This window comes from Pipistrellus hanaki, assembly GCF_964339955.1.
Source record: "Pipistrellus hanaki genome assembly, chromosome: 9".
In the NCBI taxonomy this organism is placed as follows: Eukaryota; Metazoa; Chordata; class Mammalia; order Chiroptera; family Vespertilionidae; genus Pipistrellus; species Pipistrellus hanaki.
The window spans coordinates 46,172,833-46,189,406 of NC_140511.1; the positions used below are offsets into that span (position 1 = coordinate 46,172,833).

The 16,574-nt window shown below is 49.6% G+C and overlaps 2 protein-coding genes across 2 annotated transcripts in view; one reads left to right on the top strand and one right to left on the bottom strand.

Annotated features, from left to right (window-relative positions):
* The window catches only part of DNHD1 (dynein heavy chain domain 1), a 56,902-nt gene extending 51,179 nt beyond the window's left edge, over nt 1-5,723 (top strand). Inside the window, 4 exon segments of the mRNA XM_084895673.1 lie at nt 851-942; nt 1,104-1,253; nt 1,468-2,285; nt 2,473-5,723. Coding sequence (XP_084751799.1) covers nt 851-942; nt 1,104-1,253; nt 1,468-2,285; nt 2,473-2,826 — 1,414 coding nt within the window. The 3' untranslated portion in view covers nt 2,827-5,723.
* A 400-nt stretch (nt 5,724-6,123) lies between these two features.
* Nucleotides 6,124-16,571, bottom strand: RRP8 (ribosomal RNA processing 8). The gene is made up of 8 exons (XM_084894233.1): nt 16,337-16,571; nt 14,230-14,596; nt 13,575-14,028; nt 13,356-13,485; nt 13,062-13,168; nt 12,853-12,949; nt 11,179-12,630; nt 6,124-11,148 (listed from the first exon to the last, which is right to left on the bottom strand). The coding sequence occupies exons 1-7, from the start codon at nt 16,433-16,435 to the stop codon at nt 12,511-12,513; spliced, it is 1,374 nt and encodes a 457-aa protein (XP_084750359.1). The 5' UTR covers nt 16,436-16,571; the 3' UTR covers nt 6,124-11,148; nt 11,179-12,510.
* Between the last annotated feature and the right edge of the window lie 3 nt (nt 16,572-16,574).

The window sequence follows — 16,574 nt, forward strand, 5'->3', positions numbered from 1 at the left end:
TGTGGGGAAACGCTCTTAACCACTTCCAGCAGGCAATCCTCAAGGTTCCATCAGCCTTTTGAGGAAGCTTCTTGCATTTATGACCTGCTGGAATTAGCTTCCAGCAGAGGCAGACATTGTTTTCCCACAGGCTGGATTCGCCTCTGGGGAGCACCAAAGTGTGAGGGCAGGGGGAAGCCAAGGAAACCTTCTCCACGGACTTGGGGAATCTCGCTTTGAATTGAGTCTTATAAGCAGGGGCAGATTAAGTGGAGATGGAGCTTTTCTGAGCAGAGGGAACTAAACTCAGAAGGAGGGAGAAGACAACAGTGTGCCTACGGTGGACATGCTGGGGGTTAAGGGGGAGAGGTGAAGCTTGTGGTAAAGGGTCTTTAAGACCATGGCAAGGAGACTGATTTTATACTGAGGGCAGTAGGAAACCCCTGCAGGGTTTTAAGTAGGAGAAGAAATACAACCCTACTTGTCCGTTGGAAAGATCACTCTGGCTTCATTGTGTAGGGATAGGCCTGACAGGATTGTGCTGGAGGCAAGCAGAATAGCTTTAGAAGACTCTGGAAGTCTCGAGGAAAGAGATCATGGTGGTAGGACTAGGGTAGTCATAGCAGAGGTAGAGAGTATATATTGGATGAGGAAGAGCAGTAGTCAAAGGATGGCTCCCAGATTTCTGCCTTGAACAATTGGGTGGTGGGTGTGGAGGGAAATGATTTCTACTGAAAGCAAGTTGTATTCGAGTTGCCAAGTGGCAATGACTAGTGAGCCCACATGAGTCAGGAGCTCAGGAGAGAGGAAAGATGTGAGTTCTCAGCATATAAATAGTTTTGAAACCCTACTTCCTTCTCCTCTCCCCCAGGAATCAGGTGACCCTGACTCAGGTCCTTCAGATGCAAGACCAGCTGTGGGCCAGCCTTAGCAATCCCCAGGCTGCCGTGGAGGAGTTGGCTGGTGAGAGCCTTCCTGTCCCCCGTGTAGTCATCTGCCCCCAGGACAGCTCTGGAAAGGGGTGGAGGTGGGAGTACTGAGTCTGGCACATCATTTATAGCTTTGGTTTGGGAAGTGGTGGAAACTGGCGGGTCTGGAACTGAGGGCTCTACCCTCACCTTCAGCTTCAGTTTTCTATGGAGGTCCCGTGGGAGACCACAAGGACAGGGAGGCCCTGATTAGCCTCATACATGCCTGCCTGAGCCCCAGCAGGTCGAGTTGGGACCAACCACACACCCCGCAGTATCTGCTGGCCACTCTGATACCCAGCCCAGGTAAGCTCTATCAGGTATCTGTGTTGGGGTGGGGAAAGGCAGTGTAGTGCCATCCTCTTGGGAATGTGAACAGCATGGCAACAAAGGAGTAGGAGGGGGTGGTCTTCGTACAGTTGTGGGGAGATGGCTGGACCTGTCAGAGAAAGGCCTACTCCCCTGGGTCTGGGGTGGGTTGAGTCCACCTTGTCTCTCACTCCTTACCTCCACCTCCAAGATCTAGAGGAGCTGGATGCTTTGTCAGAATGCAAGGCCCAGATGCACCAACTGCCCACACCGCCCGAACCCAGGACCTGTGGACTGAGTGCTGGACCCCAGGCCTGGCTGTTGCGACGCCAGAGTCGCGCTCTCCTGCGTGCCCTGCAACGGTGTTCACTCATTTGGGTGCCTGCGCCAGGTGGCTCCAGACACGCCAAAAGGCGAAGGCGGCTGCAGCAGCGCCTGGTTCTAGCCAAGCAGACACTGGAGTCGCTGCAGGCTCTGCTGACCCAGACCACTCACCAAGAGTCTGGTGCCTCTGGTGCCGGGTGGTTGAAGATGGGGCTCAATGTGGGGCAAGCTGTGGAGGGCTTCCTTCAGATGGAAGTGCAGGAACTGAGCCAGCTGGTGAGCACGCTGCAGGAGGACCTCAGTTGCCTGTCACAACAGCTGGAAGGAGTACACACATGCCTCTCCCAACGCTGTGTAGCGGTGGCCAACGCTCTGTGGACTGGCCGCCTACCCCTGCCTTGGAGGCGCCATGCGCCTGCCTGGCTGCAGCCGCCCTGGCACTGGCTGCGACAGCTGTCGCGCCGGGGGGAGCAGCTAGTTCGCTACCTGGGCGCGGGCACTGCGGCACCGAAGCGCATCTTTCACCTATCAGCCTTTCGCCACCCACACCGCCTGCTGCTGTCACTGCGCTGGGAGGCCGCCTTTGCTACGGGCCCCCTTGACCACTACATGCCCAGCTCGAATGTGCCTGGCGCCGAAGGCCTCAGCTCTAGGCATTTCCCCCATAAATATCAGGAGCTGAACAGCAGCCCTCTGCACCTTCAGGTATCTTCCAGCAGCCCCTTCAATTCCAATTCCACCCCCTCAACCTTCCTGATTACACTTAGAAGCTAAATTACTTTGCTGCTTGGTGATCCTGTCCCCCTCAGTGGCCCCGTCTGCTTCCCTGATCCCACTCTAGGAAAACCCCGTATCTTCCTAGCCTTGCCTGACCAGCTTCTGGTGTTCCCAGGTGGTGAGCAGCCCAAAGCCCATGGTTCCAGAGGCAGGGGCCGTGCTGCTGATTGGGCTACAGCTCTGGAATGCCCAGTGGGATCCGCTAGCAGGAGCCTTGAAGGATGGTCCCACCAGCCAGCCCAGTCCTCTGCCTCCAGTCAGTGTCAGCACCCAGGCCCAGGACACCAATGACCTGCCACCCTTCACTGGCCTGCCTGTATATTCCTGTCCTGTGTACATGGAAGGGCCCCTGGGCACTGCTAGCCTGAACAGCAAGAATATCCTGATGTATCTGCCCATGCCCACGAAGCTCAGCCCCGCCATCTGTGTTCAACGGAGAGTCCATGTGTGCAGCCCACCCTTACCCTGAGCCCTCAAGCAAAATAAAGCTGAAGTAAAATTCAGTGAAAGAGTTCTGAGATTATGAGGAGTGTCTGTGTGTACACACTGAGGGTGTGATACATGAGAGTGTGACACACTGAGGGCCAAGCAGTGTGCACAACAGAGGCGAGATGTGCTCATAAAGAAGGCAGAAGAAAGAGGGTGTGTGCCTGGCAACGGCGAGGGTGGTGTGGGGACTGTGAACAAAGGGGCCTGGGAAGAGTCCTTGCCCAGATCTCTACTGTGGTCTCAGCACTTGTGCTAAATCTACAAAGGGCATTTTTAAAGGCATTACATTAGAACTCAAAATTATTTATTATGGCACTTAGTGGTATTATGGGACCAGCCCCAATCCTGCACTACCAGTCTCCCTTCCTCTACAATGGATTCTCTGGGTGAGCCATACACCCAAAACACAAGCAAAGTAAGATACAAGGTCCTATTGTATATCTGTTCAACAATTATTTGTTGAGTGCCCCTTTGAACCAGGAGCTCTTCCAGGCACTAATGAGGTTGTTCTAATAGAGACCGACAATGAAATGCTAACACAGGCCGATCCGTGTGGCTCAGTGGTTGAACATCAACCCATGCACTAAGAGGTCACCAGTTCAATTCCCGGTCAGGTTCTGCCCAGAAGGAGGCAGCTGATAAATGTTACTTTTTCTTTAATGTTTCTCTCCCTCTCTCCCTTTCCCTTCTTCTCTCTAAAAATCAATAAAAACATTAAAAAAGGCCAACATATAAGAAAGATGAATTTGATGATTTTAAGTCCTATAAGGAAAACAAAGTAGGCTGATATGTTAGAGGGTGATCAGAGGGGAGCAGTTAATACAGTTTGGGTGGTATATTTGAAAGGAAGGAGTATTTCTGGTACAGTGCTTGGTAGGTACAAAGGTCGTTTTTTCTTTAAATGTCTTTAAAAATATATATTTTTATTGATTTCAGAGAGTAAGGGAAAGGGGGAGAGAGAGATAGAAGCATCAATGATGAGACAGAATCATGGATGGGCTGCCTCCTACACACCCCACACTGGGGATCATGCCCGCAACGTGGGCATGTGTCCTGACCAGGAACTGAACTGCATCCTCCTGGTTCTTAGGTTGACACTCAATCACTGAGTCATACTGGCTGGGCAGGTACAAAGGTCTTGAGGCAAAGCAAGCCTGGGGTGTTCAAGGACCAGAACGTGTAGCTGGAGCATGGTCAGTGAGGGTCAGTGTGAGTCAAGAGGATGGAAAGGTATGGAAAGGGGGATCACATAGAGCTTTTTCATGGCAACAAACTTGTATTTTCTAAAAGCACAAGGAGAGATCTATCGGAGTATTAAGTGGGAGATGACATGATCAAATCTGAATTTTTCAAAGATGACCCTGGCTGTTCCATGGTGGGAGAAAATCCAGAGTAACAAGAAGGAATATTTGTTTGAAGGCTATTGAAGTGATTCAAGTGAGAGATGATGGATTTTGGACAAGGGCCATAACAGTGGAGACAAAGAATGAACGTAATTAGGGAATATTCTGGAGGCAAAACCAGCAGGACTTGCTGATGGGTTAGATGTGAAGAGTGAGGGAAGAGGACAAACTTGGGATGAGTCCTAGATTTTAGGTGTGAGCAACTGGGTGGATCGTGACGTTATTTACTGAGATGGGTAATCTGAGGGAGAAACAGGTTAGGAGTTAGGAATTGAGTTCTACTTTATTCCCAGTTATTAATAGCTGTGTGATTACATACTACCCCAGGGCAAACTTCTCAGGTAAAAACTGGGTTAGAGGACGGCAGAGCTATAAAGGCCTACATGGTGTCCTCTCCTTGACCCTAGCACCAACATTTACCAGGTACAACTCATCTCCCTCTGGCTAGGATAAGCTACATGGCAGGAGGAAATGCAATTCAAGAAGTGCACAACCTCTTCACAGTTACCCACTCACTCATGACTGTGGTGCAACTGATGCCTTTGAACATGAGACAAAACAGAGAGCAAAAGCCTCCACTTTTCTCAGAAGCCATTCCCTTTTCTTTCCTGCGGTCAACCAGAGGCATGGGTGTTCCTCCAGGAAAGAAGATTAGCAGAGCCGAAACCAGTTTGGCTCAGCAGTAGAGCATTGGTCTGCGGACTGAAAGGTCCCGGGTTCGATTCCGGTCAAGGGCATGTACATTGGTTGCGGGCATATCCCTGGTGGGAGGTGTGCAAGAGGCAGCTAGTCGATGTTTCTCTTATTGATGATTCTAGCTCTCTATCTCTCCCTTCCTCTCTGTAAAAAATCAATAAAATATATTAAAAAAAAAAAAAAAGATTAGCAGAATATTGAAGAAGTCCTTTTGGATAAATGAACTCTACCCATGTTTACCATCACTACTATTTACCCTCCAGTGGGAGCGGGGAATGATGGGGTACCTGTAAAACCATCTGAAATTTGTTGGTACAGAGTATTTTCTACAAATCCACACCATTCTCTGGACTGACGCTCATTCTTGAATTATGTTATTAAACCCAGTTATTAAACAGAGTCAATGAGAGGTTATTAGTATAGTCCAAATACAATGACTACTGCGTAAACATGTTCCAGGTTTGACAATTTCAGTCTGCCAGATAAATTAAAATCCCATTAAGAAATTCAAGTCCCAAACAATGAAAGGAAGTAGGAAGTGAGATACAGAACAAAGGGGAGAAATATGTGTGTCCTGTCCTGTGGATGGGGGTAGATGGAGTAGAGGCCAGAGCAGTGGAACATGACCAGGGACTTTGGGACAGGGCAGTCAAATGACATACTAGGACTAAAAAGACTTTTGCTTTTTCCTTCCTGGGGCTTTAGAAGGAAACTGCTTTGCAGCCCAGACTTAGCGAGGCCCCAAGAGCATTATGAGGGCAGAGCAGCATGGTCTGGAAAAGGTATTTCTTTATTCCTATATGGTGTGGATGCTAAGTACAGATCCTTTAAGGCTCAAGGGAGTATGAGGCAGAAAATCAGTGATGGAACAGTGTTATTGCAAGGAGGCCAAAATAGGGTGGCGATGGCAGGGGGGGGGAGGGGGGGGGGAGGCACGGGACAGTGGGCGTGCACGGGCCCTGACTGCTAAAGAAGACAAGACGATTCATCAGCTTTAGAAGCAAATGTTGGCAGAATGCCCAGGCATGATACTGAGCCAACTGTATCCAGAAAATTCCAGCTTGTGCACACCCAAGAACCAGTATTAGGCCAGGGAACCCCTTCCTTCTGATACCGAAATGCCCTTCCCTTTATACCCAGATGTCTCTTTGGAGAAAAGCAGAGGCAAAATGGAGGAATTTATTTTTGAGCATTTATTTCAAAGAGGATAGATGAAACCTAGAGACTGGATTATTTCTAGCTCCTTCCACTCTTTGGTAGAGTGCAGGAAGGGAGTGAGACTTATGAAGAAAATCAGTAATTGAAAAAGGAACTGAATTTTATTTGCATATCCAAATTGATGAGGAAATTTGTGCCTGGCTCTTTACACGATATGCACTAATGATTCAAAGACCAAAAATGCCATTGACTAGGGTACTGTAGCTCACCTGAAACTAATTTATTTCTACAGCAGCTTCCTCTTAATAAGGTCTTTCATAGAGCAAAGGTTTTTCATTTTGATGCAGTCCAATTTATTCATTTCCTTTTATAGATCACTAGAGGACTGGTGCACAAATTCATGCACAGGTGGGGTCTGATCAGGGTGATTGGACCGGACTGGCCAGGGAGAGGGGATGCAGCCCCCAGTCAGTCCCAGGGCCCCACTCCCTGGTTGAACTCCTGGTCAAGGGGACATATTAGGCTTTTATTATATAGAAGATAATGCTTTCAATGTCAAGTTTAAAGCTCGTTGCCTAACCATAGATACCAAAGTTTTTCTCTGTTTTTTTGTTTTGTTTTTCCAGAAAGGAAGGGAGAATAAGAGATAGAAACATCAATGATGAGAGAAAAAAATCATTGATTGGCTGCCCCCTACTCCCTACTGGGGATTGAGCCCACAACCCACCCATGTGCCCTGACAGGGAATGGAACCATGACCTTTGTCTCAGCCATGTCATAGGGAATAATGGAACATACCTACACCAGAGTATTGACAATGTAGAAGGACCCTTGAAGGCCAAAAAGACTGAGGCAATCAGTGAGATTCCCAAGAGGTATATTAGTAAATAGTAAGCTAGGTGTCCCCACTTAATCAAGAACATAACATCTTGTGAATATGAGTATCAAAAGACCAACAGAATGACCGAGACCTAATGGCTAACAACCTCAAGTTCCAGAACCAATGCCCACAGCCACCAACCTTTAGGTTTCTATTGATACAGGAAGAAAATTCTAACATAAGACATTCTTTAGTGGCATTTTTTTCTTGACACAAAATGTAACTGGTAACATAAGCACCTCAACTTCCTGATGTGAACATCCCCCTCCCCCCAATTAAAATTAAAATTAATGGCACAGGTGGAAAGTATTGACTAGCATTTGCTAAGGACATTAAGTGTTTGAAGCACCCAAAGGAAACAAAAAGGGTTTTGTGATCAAGAGTAAGGGGATAGAATGACTAGAGAAGACCTATTAGCCAGGATATATAACGCTAACTGCCTTAAATCTCCCAAAATTCACTGATTTGTTGCAGTAGAGGTTAACTCCCTGTTCAAAGTTCAATGTGGATGTTCTGAAGTCAAGCAGCTTTCCTGCCAAAGAGTGACTCCAGTATCCAGACCTCTTCTATGCTGTTACTCAATCACCTTCAAACATGTGCGACAAGGTCACCCTGGAAAGTGGAGGAGGGGGTGGCACAACATGGAGAAGGCTCATCTGCTCTCTAAGTGCCTTAGTCTGGTAGTGAAACATCTCTCCTACCCCCCTTCCATTGATGAGGACTATTCACACTGCCCCACCTTCATGCAAGGAGCTGGGAAATGGAGTTTAACTGTCCAGAGAAAGGACATTCTGGTGGGCAACTAGCCAGTTTCTTCCACATTAGAAAAGGTGACGTCGGTGTGAAGATCTGGAAGATGAAAATGAGCTCACCAGGGAGAGCACTCTAGAAAGATGGAGCGGCCTGTACAAAGTCCCAGAAGCAGAAAAGGCTTCGCATGTCGGAGGAAGGAAAAGTAACCCCGTGTGGCTGGAGTTTCGTAAGGAGTGGGTTAAGATGCAGTTGGAGAGGAAGGCCTGGGCAAGATCACACAGGGCCTGGGAATGAAAGTTGTCTTTTGTTTTCAGAGCAATGAGCATCCATTGAAGAATTTTAAGCAGAGAAGTGACAAACCTGATTTACATTTTAAAAAAAGATCACTTGGCTGTGTGCAAAATGAACTGCTTTGGAGGGGTGGGAGAGAGGAGACCAGTAAGGTGGTGACTGAGTTTTGTCATATATCCTAGAACCAGGTGACCAGTCTGAGAAGTCACCTGGGAAAGAGGTCAACATGGGGATAAAAAGGTCTAATTACAAGTCTCTAAAAAGCCTTAAGGGCTTTGTGCGATTACAGAAATAGTTGAGTGTTTGGAGCTGAGTTGTGTCTCTGCCAAGATCATGTTTCTTTTGGAACTGTATTCTCTTAGGACTACCTTACAGGAACAAAAGCTGGAGCTCACCAATATATGCAGAAGCAATAAGCCTCTAAACGGGATGCTAACAAGCCTAGTATCCAACTGTATTACTGTCTCTCACCACCCCTCCAGACTTCTTTCATTTGGGGGTACTCTTGCCCAGTGCTAGAGAAGAGCTGTAGCAAGCCTGTGACTTTTCAGCTCAGTTAATAGTCTTGTGCTCATTTTAAGATACAAATGCAAATCCAAGTGATTAGAATGTCTAATCCTATTCAACAATAAATAATCTGCACCTGTTGTAGCTTTAACTATTTTCCCTTCCCAATTCTGTTCTGCTTAAATACAAGAGCTTGCTATGGGGAAGGGCAGAATAATCTCTCCTCTTTTCCACCTATTAGGTGCTGATTGCTTTGAGCCCAAGTGCAGAGAAGTCAGGGAATAAAACGGTTCTTGATTGACTGGTGGTTCTGAGCCCTATAGACTACGCAGGTATTTACAGGGGGCACATCGCTGTCCCCTTGACCTGGTGATGCGGCTTTGTTTTGGGCGGTCTCCTGCAACTTCCTCCTCGGTCCACATGGCACTCCTACCCTGTTTCCCCAAAAATAAGACAGTGTCCTATATTAATTTTTTCTCCCAAAGTTGCGCTAGGTCTTATTTTCGGAGGATGTCTTATTTTCGGGGAAACATGGTAGCTCCTTTGTGTTGAGGTATCCTTGCCTCTTCCAATGGTCCTACTGGACAGGACCCAAGACCACCCATGCGTCCCTCTCTCCTGCAAGGAGTGTAGGATGCACTCATACATCAGGTGCCCTGGCAAATTCTGGGAATGCAGGCCAATGCAAAAGCAGCAGCTCTCTTCTGGCTCCACACTGAAGCAGTCAGTGAGCCTCTGCTAGCCTTCTACATTTCCAGGGTAGGAGTCAGACTCCAGGCTCATCATTTCTTGGCTGTAGAATTAAATACTTCAGGCATCCCAAATGGTCCCAGTGGAATCCCCAATTAGACGTGGGGTAAAAGGGCAGAAACCAGCCTGCCCCACAAGACGTGGGTGGATTCTGACAGTCCAGGTGTACTCTGTCTCACAGTAACAAGCTCTTCAGAAAGCAATCTTACCCCGGGCTCCTCCCGTCCTATCCTCTTTCTGACCTTGTGCCTTGGGTGTGCTATAAATACTTCTAGCAATCATGCTGTATTTTCCTAATTCATTCATTCCCTCTCTTAGAAACAATACTGTACTCATGTTTTCCTCTCCTCAAAACTCCAACCCCCTTTCCCCCATTCTCATTCTCAACTCAGAGTCTACTTCCCGCTCCATTGAGGAAAATCAAAGCAAGCAGAAAAAAACTTCTCAAGCCCTATCCTGACCTTCTGAATCAGAAACTGGGGGAGGGTTTAGCAATTTGCATTATAACAAGCCTTCCAGACAATTCTACTGCACTCTCAACTTTGAGAACTACTGCCTTTCACAACCGGCAGCCCCTCCCATTCTCATTTGCCTACTACTCTTGCCACTCCTTCCCTGTTCTCAAAGTGTCCCTGAAATTGGACTCATTGTTCTTTAAACAGCTGGCATGCTGCTATTTCTTAAAGAAACATATATTGTTCTCTCTTCATTCTAGAATCTCAACATTAGACACTGAAATCCAAGCAAGGACTTGAACAAAAAAGCTCGTCCTGAAATTGATGATGGAGGGGGGGTGGGGGGTGAGAGGGCCCAGGTCAGGCAGAGTGCTGCTTTCATAATCAGTGATTGATGGGCCACTACTGGGGACTGGGCTGAGCTAGAGTGAACCTGGGGTCTGAGTCAGACCAGGAGGGATATTTACTCAGGTGGCCAGTGCCAGAACAGGCCAAGGGAGAAGAATAAGGGGGGAAAGCAAAAGAGGGAAGAGGGCAGACTCCAGCTGTTCTGTGGAGCATGCCAAGAAGACGGAGAAGATTAGTCAAGATCTAGGAACATAAAAAACATTCGGGAAAGAACACCGATAAGGAGCTATAAAAGGTGATGTGTCCTACAGCGAGATGCCCCATACCACAACACATCCCTTGGACATTGTGGCTCACCTCCCATTACTGCAGGAGGCTCCTGGCCATGGAGCTGCCACAATACTCCCTCCCCAGCAATCCCCGGGGAGTCCTGAGGAACTGGAGAGGACTGTCAGGGTACTTTATCTTAGCCGCCTGGCAGCCAGCTCCACTCCCAAATGAGTCTCTAATGGGCTGGGTGAACCCTCAGCACTTTTGAAATTTATGCCATTATTCTCTCCTTCCCTTTGCCTGCAGATCTCCTGGATTGGTTTCCTCCCTCACGAGGTTGGCACCTGTTCCATGCCAACTTCTACCACCATCCTAGACAACTGCAAAGTCCACACAGACAACAGCCCACCCCCATACAAATACCCGAGCCCTCAGTCCGCTAACCAATCTTCAGGCAGCCTCCCCTGAATGTCTCTCAGGCACTCGCCATGGTCGCTGCACTCTGGACTCTGCCATCACCTGGAGCTGATCTGCTTCCAATAATTACAACTTAAGTATTCCAATTTCTGACCACCTTCTCCCATCCTCCCAGATCACTTGTTCAGTTACTACCAGGGTAACAACCTACTCCTGTTTTCACTCTCCTATCTGTTCTACAAAATTCCACGGCCCAGGATAGCAATCACTTACCTGCAAATAGTCTGAAACTACTTTGCTCATGTTCCTTTCATTTCTTTTGCATGGCAAGGTTTCAACTCTGGACGATCTTACTGCTGTTTCTACAGCTACACCTAGATTCCTGAGTAGGCAGACAGCCACACCATTAGGCTGGGGTATAACTATAAATTCATAAACAATACCTATATATGTTCAAAAAGGCCCTCAACATTACTCAGCAGTCCTCATTCCACCACAATCTGATTTCTCATCTTAATACACCTTTCAATAGCAATTGACAACTGACAACCTTCCCATTCCTTCCATATTAAAAAAAAACAAAAACAAAAACTACTCTCTTGCCCTGGCTGATATAACTCATTGGTTGAGTCTAGTTTTTTTTTTGTTTTTTTTAAAATATATATATTTTTTATTTATTTCAGAGAGGAAGGAAGAGGGAGCCAGAAACATCCATGATGAAAGAGAATAACTGATCGGCTGCCTCCTGCAAGTCCCCCACTGGGGATCGAGCCCACAACCCGGGCATGTACCCTTGACTGGAATCGAACCTGGGACCTTTCAGTTCACAGGCTGACGCTCTATCCACTGAGCCAAACCGGCTAGGGCAACAAATCTATTCTTTACCCTTCAACCTCCAACCCAGTCCAGAGAAGGTCTTTAGAGAACAATGAAGCTTACAACACACAATACCCAGCTACAGCTATAGTTTACTGAGCACCTCCTCGGTACCCAGGCCTGGCTATAGATCTCCTCAGTTGGCCCACAACAGTCCACGAGACGGGAATTCTGCCGTTTTCCATATGAGGAATGTGACATTCAAAAATCAAATGACTCTCAGCCAGGTCCACCTGATTCTAAAATCTGTGCTCTCAACCAGACACACATCAGGGCCCCATAGGCAACAACAGATGCTGGGAGTGTTTGAGTCATGTAGCTGCAAAGGTGGACATGAGACTAGAGGGGAAAGAAGTGTTTAGTGCAGAGACAATACAACAGTCCTGACTCAGAAACCCAGTTTGTTGTACTGAGCCAGGAAGTTAGTGGGCTAATAGCTGTTCAGAGCCAAGCAGACCAAAGCTGAAGAGGCAGCAGTTCTGAGTAAGCAGAGGAAGCTGGTCTGCAGACAGAAGATGAGAAGAGAGAATGGAGACACCAGGACAGAAAGCCCCTGTGGCTTCTAAGAGACAGAAAAAAAAAGTCAAATAATTCCAAATAATCTAATTTCCATGACATCTAGGGGATCCATAATTCCCAGATATCCCTGTGTTCTCATAATAACTTCCGTATTCTTTAGCCAGCCCGAGTGATTTTATGCTTCTTGCAACCAAGAATCCTTTAGTAGAGCAGGGCTGAACCACGGGTTTCATCACACTTCGTTCTTGGGATAGAGGAAGGGCGGAACCCGGTCCTGGGTCACAGCCCGGCTGGTTATGGAGTTCAAGACGCGCATCCCCCTTCAAGGGGGGGTCCAGAGGTCACCTGCGCTTATAGAGACACGGCTGAAGCTTCAGGCCTAGGAGCTGAGCCTTGGGGCCCACTCGAGGGGGCCCAGTCTTTTCAAAATCAAACAAGAAGAAGTGGCTGTTGGTCAGGTCCTAGGGGCAGAAAAGACCCAGTGAGTCCCAATTCCTCACCCCATTCATTAAAAACACCTCCGTCTATGCCCCACCCTAGCTCAGAAAGCTTCCCAGGGCTCTCCCAGGAGTCATGCCTTCAAGAAGCAAATGTCTGAGCCCATGGCCTTCTTCCTGAACACCATTACCCTGAACAGGGCCATACGTGAGACAAAAACAGGGACAGACTTCCTGGGCCCTCACCTTGGAGATGATCTTGAAGCCCAGTTTGGTCACGGCTCCCAAAAAGGCGCGAACGTCTTCAAAGCGGCTGCTGACTTCAGCCACTTTCAGGAGGCCCCTAAGAAGAATGGAAAGTTCTGTGTAAGTGCAGACACACGCGCACGCACGCACACACACACACACACACACGCGCGCACATATACACGCACCCGTGCCCTGCAGGCTCTTACCCGGGCTTCAGCACTCGATTTGCCTCCTCCAGGAAGTCCCGGATGTTGGTTCCCATCAGTGAAAGGCAGAACACAGCCACATCTACAGACTCATCCTCCAGAGGCACCTGTGTGTGTGTGGGGGTGGTGGTGTATGAGGCACACAATTTGGGGAGGAGAAGGCCAGCAGCGAGGGGTAGGTTGGACACCAGGATGGAGGTGTGGGCAGGGAGGAGGAAGGGAGTGTTAGAGATCAGCACATGCCAGCTGGACTTAGAACACAGGCCAGACACCTAGAGGGATGAAGGGGCTTACCTGGGCCATGTCACATACAGTGACCCTGGGGTCCACAGAGGCCAAGTCAAAGCAGTGCACCTGGTTCCGGATACTTGAAGCCAGGCGGCAGTCCCCACAGCCAAAGTCAGCTACCACCAGGGACGCAGGCCTGGGAGTGGAGGGGAGGGGTCACTCACTGGTCTGGTCTGAGCCCATGACTGACCAACTTTGGTTTTCACAATGCCCAGCCCCATTCACCGCTGGCGAAGGTCCCTGGCGATGCGGTCCACCGGCTGTAGCGGCCACTTCTTGACTTGGCTCTGGAAGCCGCGGTGGTAGAGGAGAAAGGCCTCGGGGTCTTCCTGGAAGAGGCGCTGTGCGGCACTGCTGGGCCCCGAGTACAGCTGCTCGTTGAGGTAGCGAAATCGAGCACCATCCAGCCGCTGCGCCATACGGGCGCGCAGGGCTCCTGCGCGGGCCTCGTGGTTATCCTGAGAGGGGGCGGGAGGCACCTCGGTCTCCTCTGTGGGGGCTGTGGCTTTGGCCGGGTCCGGCGGCTGAGGTGGCCGGAACTTGTTCTTGTGTCTCCGCTTGTTCTTCTGCCGGTTCCGCCACTGCCTGCGACTCAAGGCGTGGGGAGTGTGGGGGGACGTGGTCACAGGGCTTGGCGTGGACGGGTCATCTGTAGCACCACTCTTCCAAGCTTTGGCACCTGTCGGGGGAAGACGGAAAGGCATATTTGGGGCAGGATCCACTGAACTCAGAGGCGTGGCACATTCATCCTGGCCAAGACGGAGACTGCGGCCTGGATGGAAGGTACTTCTAACTGCCTAACCTCATCCCTGGGAAGTGACCTTGGTCAGATATAACATCAGATGACCCCCACCCCACACACGTATGCACCCACAAATACCTGCTTGGTCAACGCCGTCCAGGTGCCGGGCAGGGTTTGAAGGCGCCTGTTTCTGGCATTTCCCCTTTCTTCTGTCTTCTGCAGCAGAATCACTTTCAAGAGCCCTTTTCCGGCACTTCTTCTTTTTTACTTCCTTTTCCTCAGAGTCACTGCCAGGTAGGCCTTGTTTTTGATGCTGCTTCTGCCTTTTCTGCTCTGCCTTAGTAGGAACACTGGCCAACGAGGCCTTTTTGGGGCATTTCTTTTTCCTCTCCACTACTTCCTCCTCCTCCTCGGAGTCGCTGCCAGGTAGGCTGGGGAGTTGTTGGGAGAGAGATGCTGCCTGCAGGGCCCGAAGTGTGGCCAAGAGCTGTCGGCGCTTGGAGCCCTAGAGAGGAAAGAAGGGATGAAAGCTAATTTGGCTCAGTGGGTAGAGCATCGGCCTGTGGACTGAAGGGTCCTGGGTTCTATTCCAGTCCAGGGCACAAGCCTGGGTTGCAGGCTCAATCCCCGGTAGAGGGTGTGCAGGAGGCAGACAAACAATGATTCTCTCTAATCACTGATGTTTCTCTCTCTCTCTCTCTCATTCCTCTCTGAAATCAATAAAAATATACATATGCAAAAAAAGGAATAAAAGCAGTGGAGAGGAGAATGGATGGGACCTGGGGAACGAGAAGGGAGAGATAGGGACCTGATTCAAACACTGGCAACAATATCTGGATTATTCCGAGTTAACGAGCTTGTCACGAAGCATGTCAGACCCTGAAGAACTTTCAAGTTGCCACCCCAACCTTTGGGAGGCTGGAAGACAGAGAAACCTCCCATCCCACTTTCTTCAATGTTCAAAAGAGGTATTGGGGTTCCCCGGAGAAAAGTGTTAAAGCCACAAGCAGCAGGACCACGGCCAGAGACCAGGAGGTCCAACCCTCCATCTGAGGTGTTTGCCTCCAGCTGGTGAAAGGTGAAGGTTACTGAAAAGAGAGACACCTATTATATAAAATGACTCTGGCTGCAGTATAGAGCACTGAAGAGACAAGAGGCAGACAGCGGGACCTGGATTATAGCAATGGGTTAAGGGAATGAAGAGGTTTATTGTCTGGGAGGCCTTGGGAACTGAAGTCCAACTGGGCAGTCTTAGTGCAGGCACTTAGCTGGGAGGCTCTTAGTACCCCCTCCACACCGCTTTGGAAAGGGTAGCTCTGACAGCCCTCATCTGTCATTCCTTCTCCCTCTCTCAAGTCCCGTCTCCACACTGCAATTCTGAAGGAATCCTTGCCCTACTAAAACTGCTTCATGGACTTCTGTCTACCCTTAAAGTATGCAAAGCCACTAACTTACCTCTCCAACTGCAATGGCTTCCCCTCTCATTCTCGGGGCTCCAGGGACACAGATTATTTCTCTGTGTGTGACCCCAGTATAAGGTGACCAGACGTCCCGATTTTTAACAATGTGTCCCGCGTCCCACGGCGTTTTAAAAGTCCCGATTTTTGGAAAGATTCTTTTAAATCTTTTGAACTTTCTTTCTTTCTTTCTTTCTTTTTTTTTTTAACGCCACGGGACGTGGGACACATTGTTAAAAACCGGGACTGTCCCACCAAAAGCGGGACGTCTGGTCACCTTACCCTCATAGAACACGCACGGTCTCCTGACCCAGGGCCTTTGCACGTGCTTTCCCTTCCGAGAAACCTGTCTTTGCTTCCCTAAGTGCTACTTAACAACTCTCAGTTCCAACGTCTCTCTCTTTCTTTCTTTCTTTTTAAATATATAATTGATTTTTTTTACAGAGAGGAAGAGAGAGGGAGAGAAAGCTAGAAGCATCTATGAGAAACATCGATCCCTCCTGCACACCCCCTACTGGGGATGTGCCTACAACCAAGGTACATGACCCCGCCCCCAGGTCCGCAGGCCGACGCTCTATCCACTGAGCCACACCGGTTTCGGCCCAACGTCATTTTCTTGTGGAAGAGCTCAAATCTTCCATCTCAGTTCGGCCACAGGCGCGTGTGCGCGCAAACATACACAGACACTTACTGGCGAAGCGCGCGCGGGCGGCGTGGCCAGCGCGGTGACCCACGAGAACCCGCTCCGGGGCCTTCCACAGCCCCCGGGGCCACCGGGGGCCACTCACCTTGACTTGGCAGGCTGCCGCAGGCCGCGGCCGCGAGGCTACCGGCCCGAGGCCCGCGGCCAAGGAGGCCTCCTCGGCCCACTCGGGCTCCTCGAACATCCGGGCGGCGCGGGGCGGGGTGGCGGGGCGCCCGCGCCTCTCCACGTGCGGGGAGCGTCTGCCTCCGGGAACCGAGCGCCCCGCGCCGGAAACCAAGCTGGGAACGCCGGGCGGCTAGAGCGGCCGGCGCGGCGCCGAG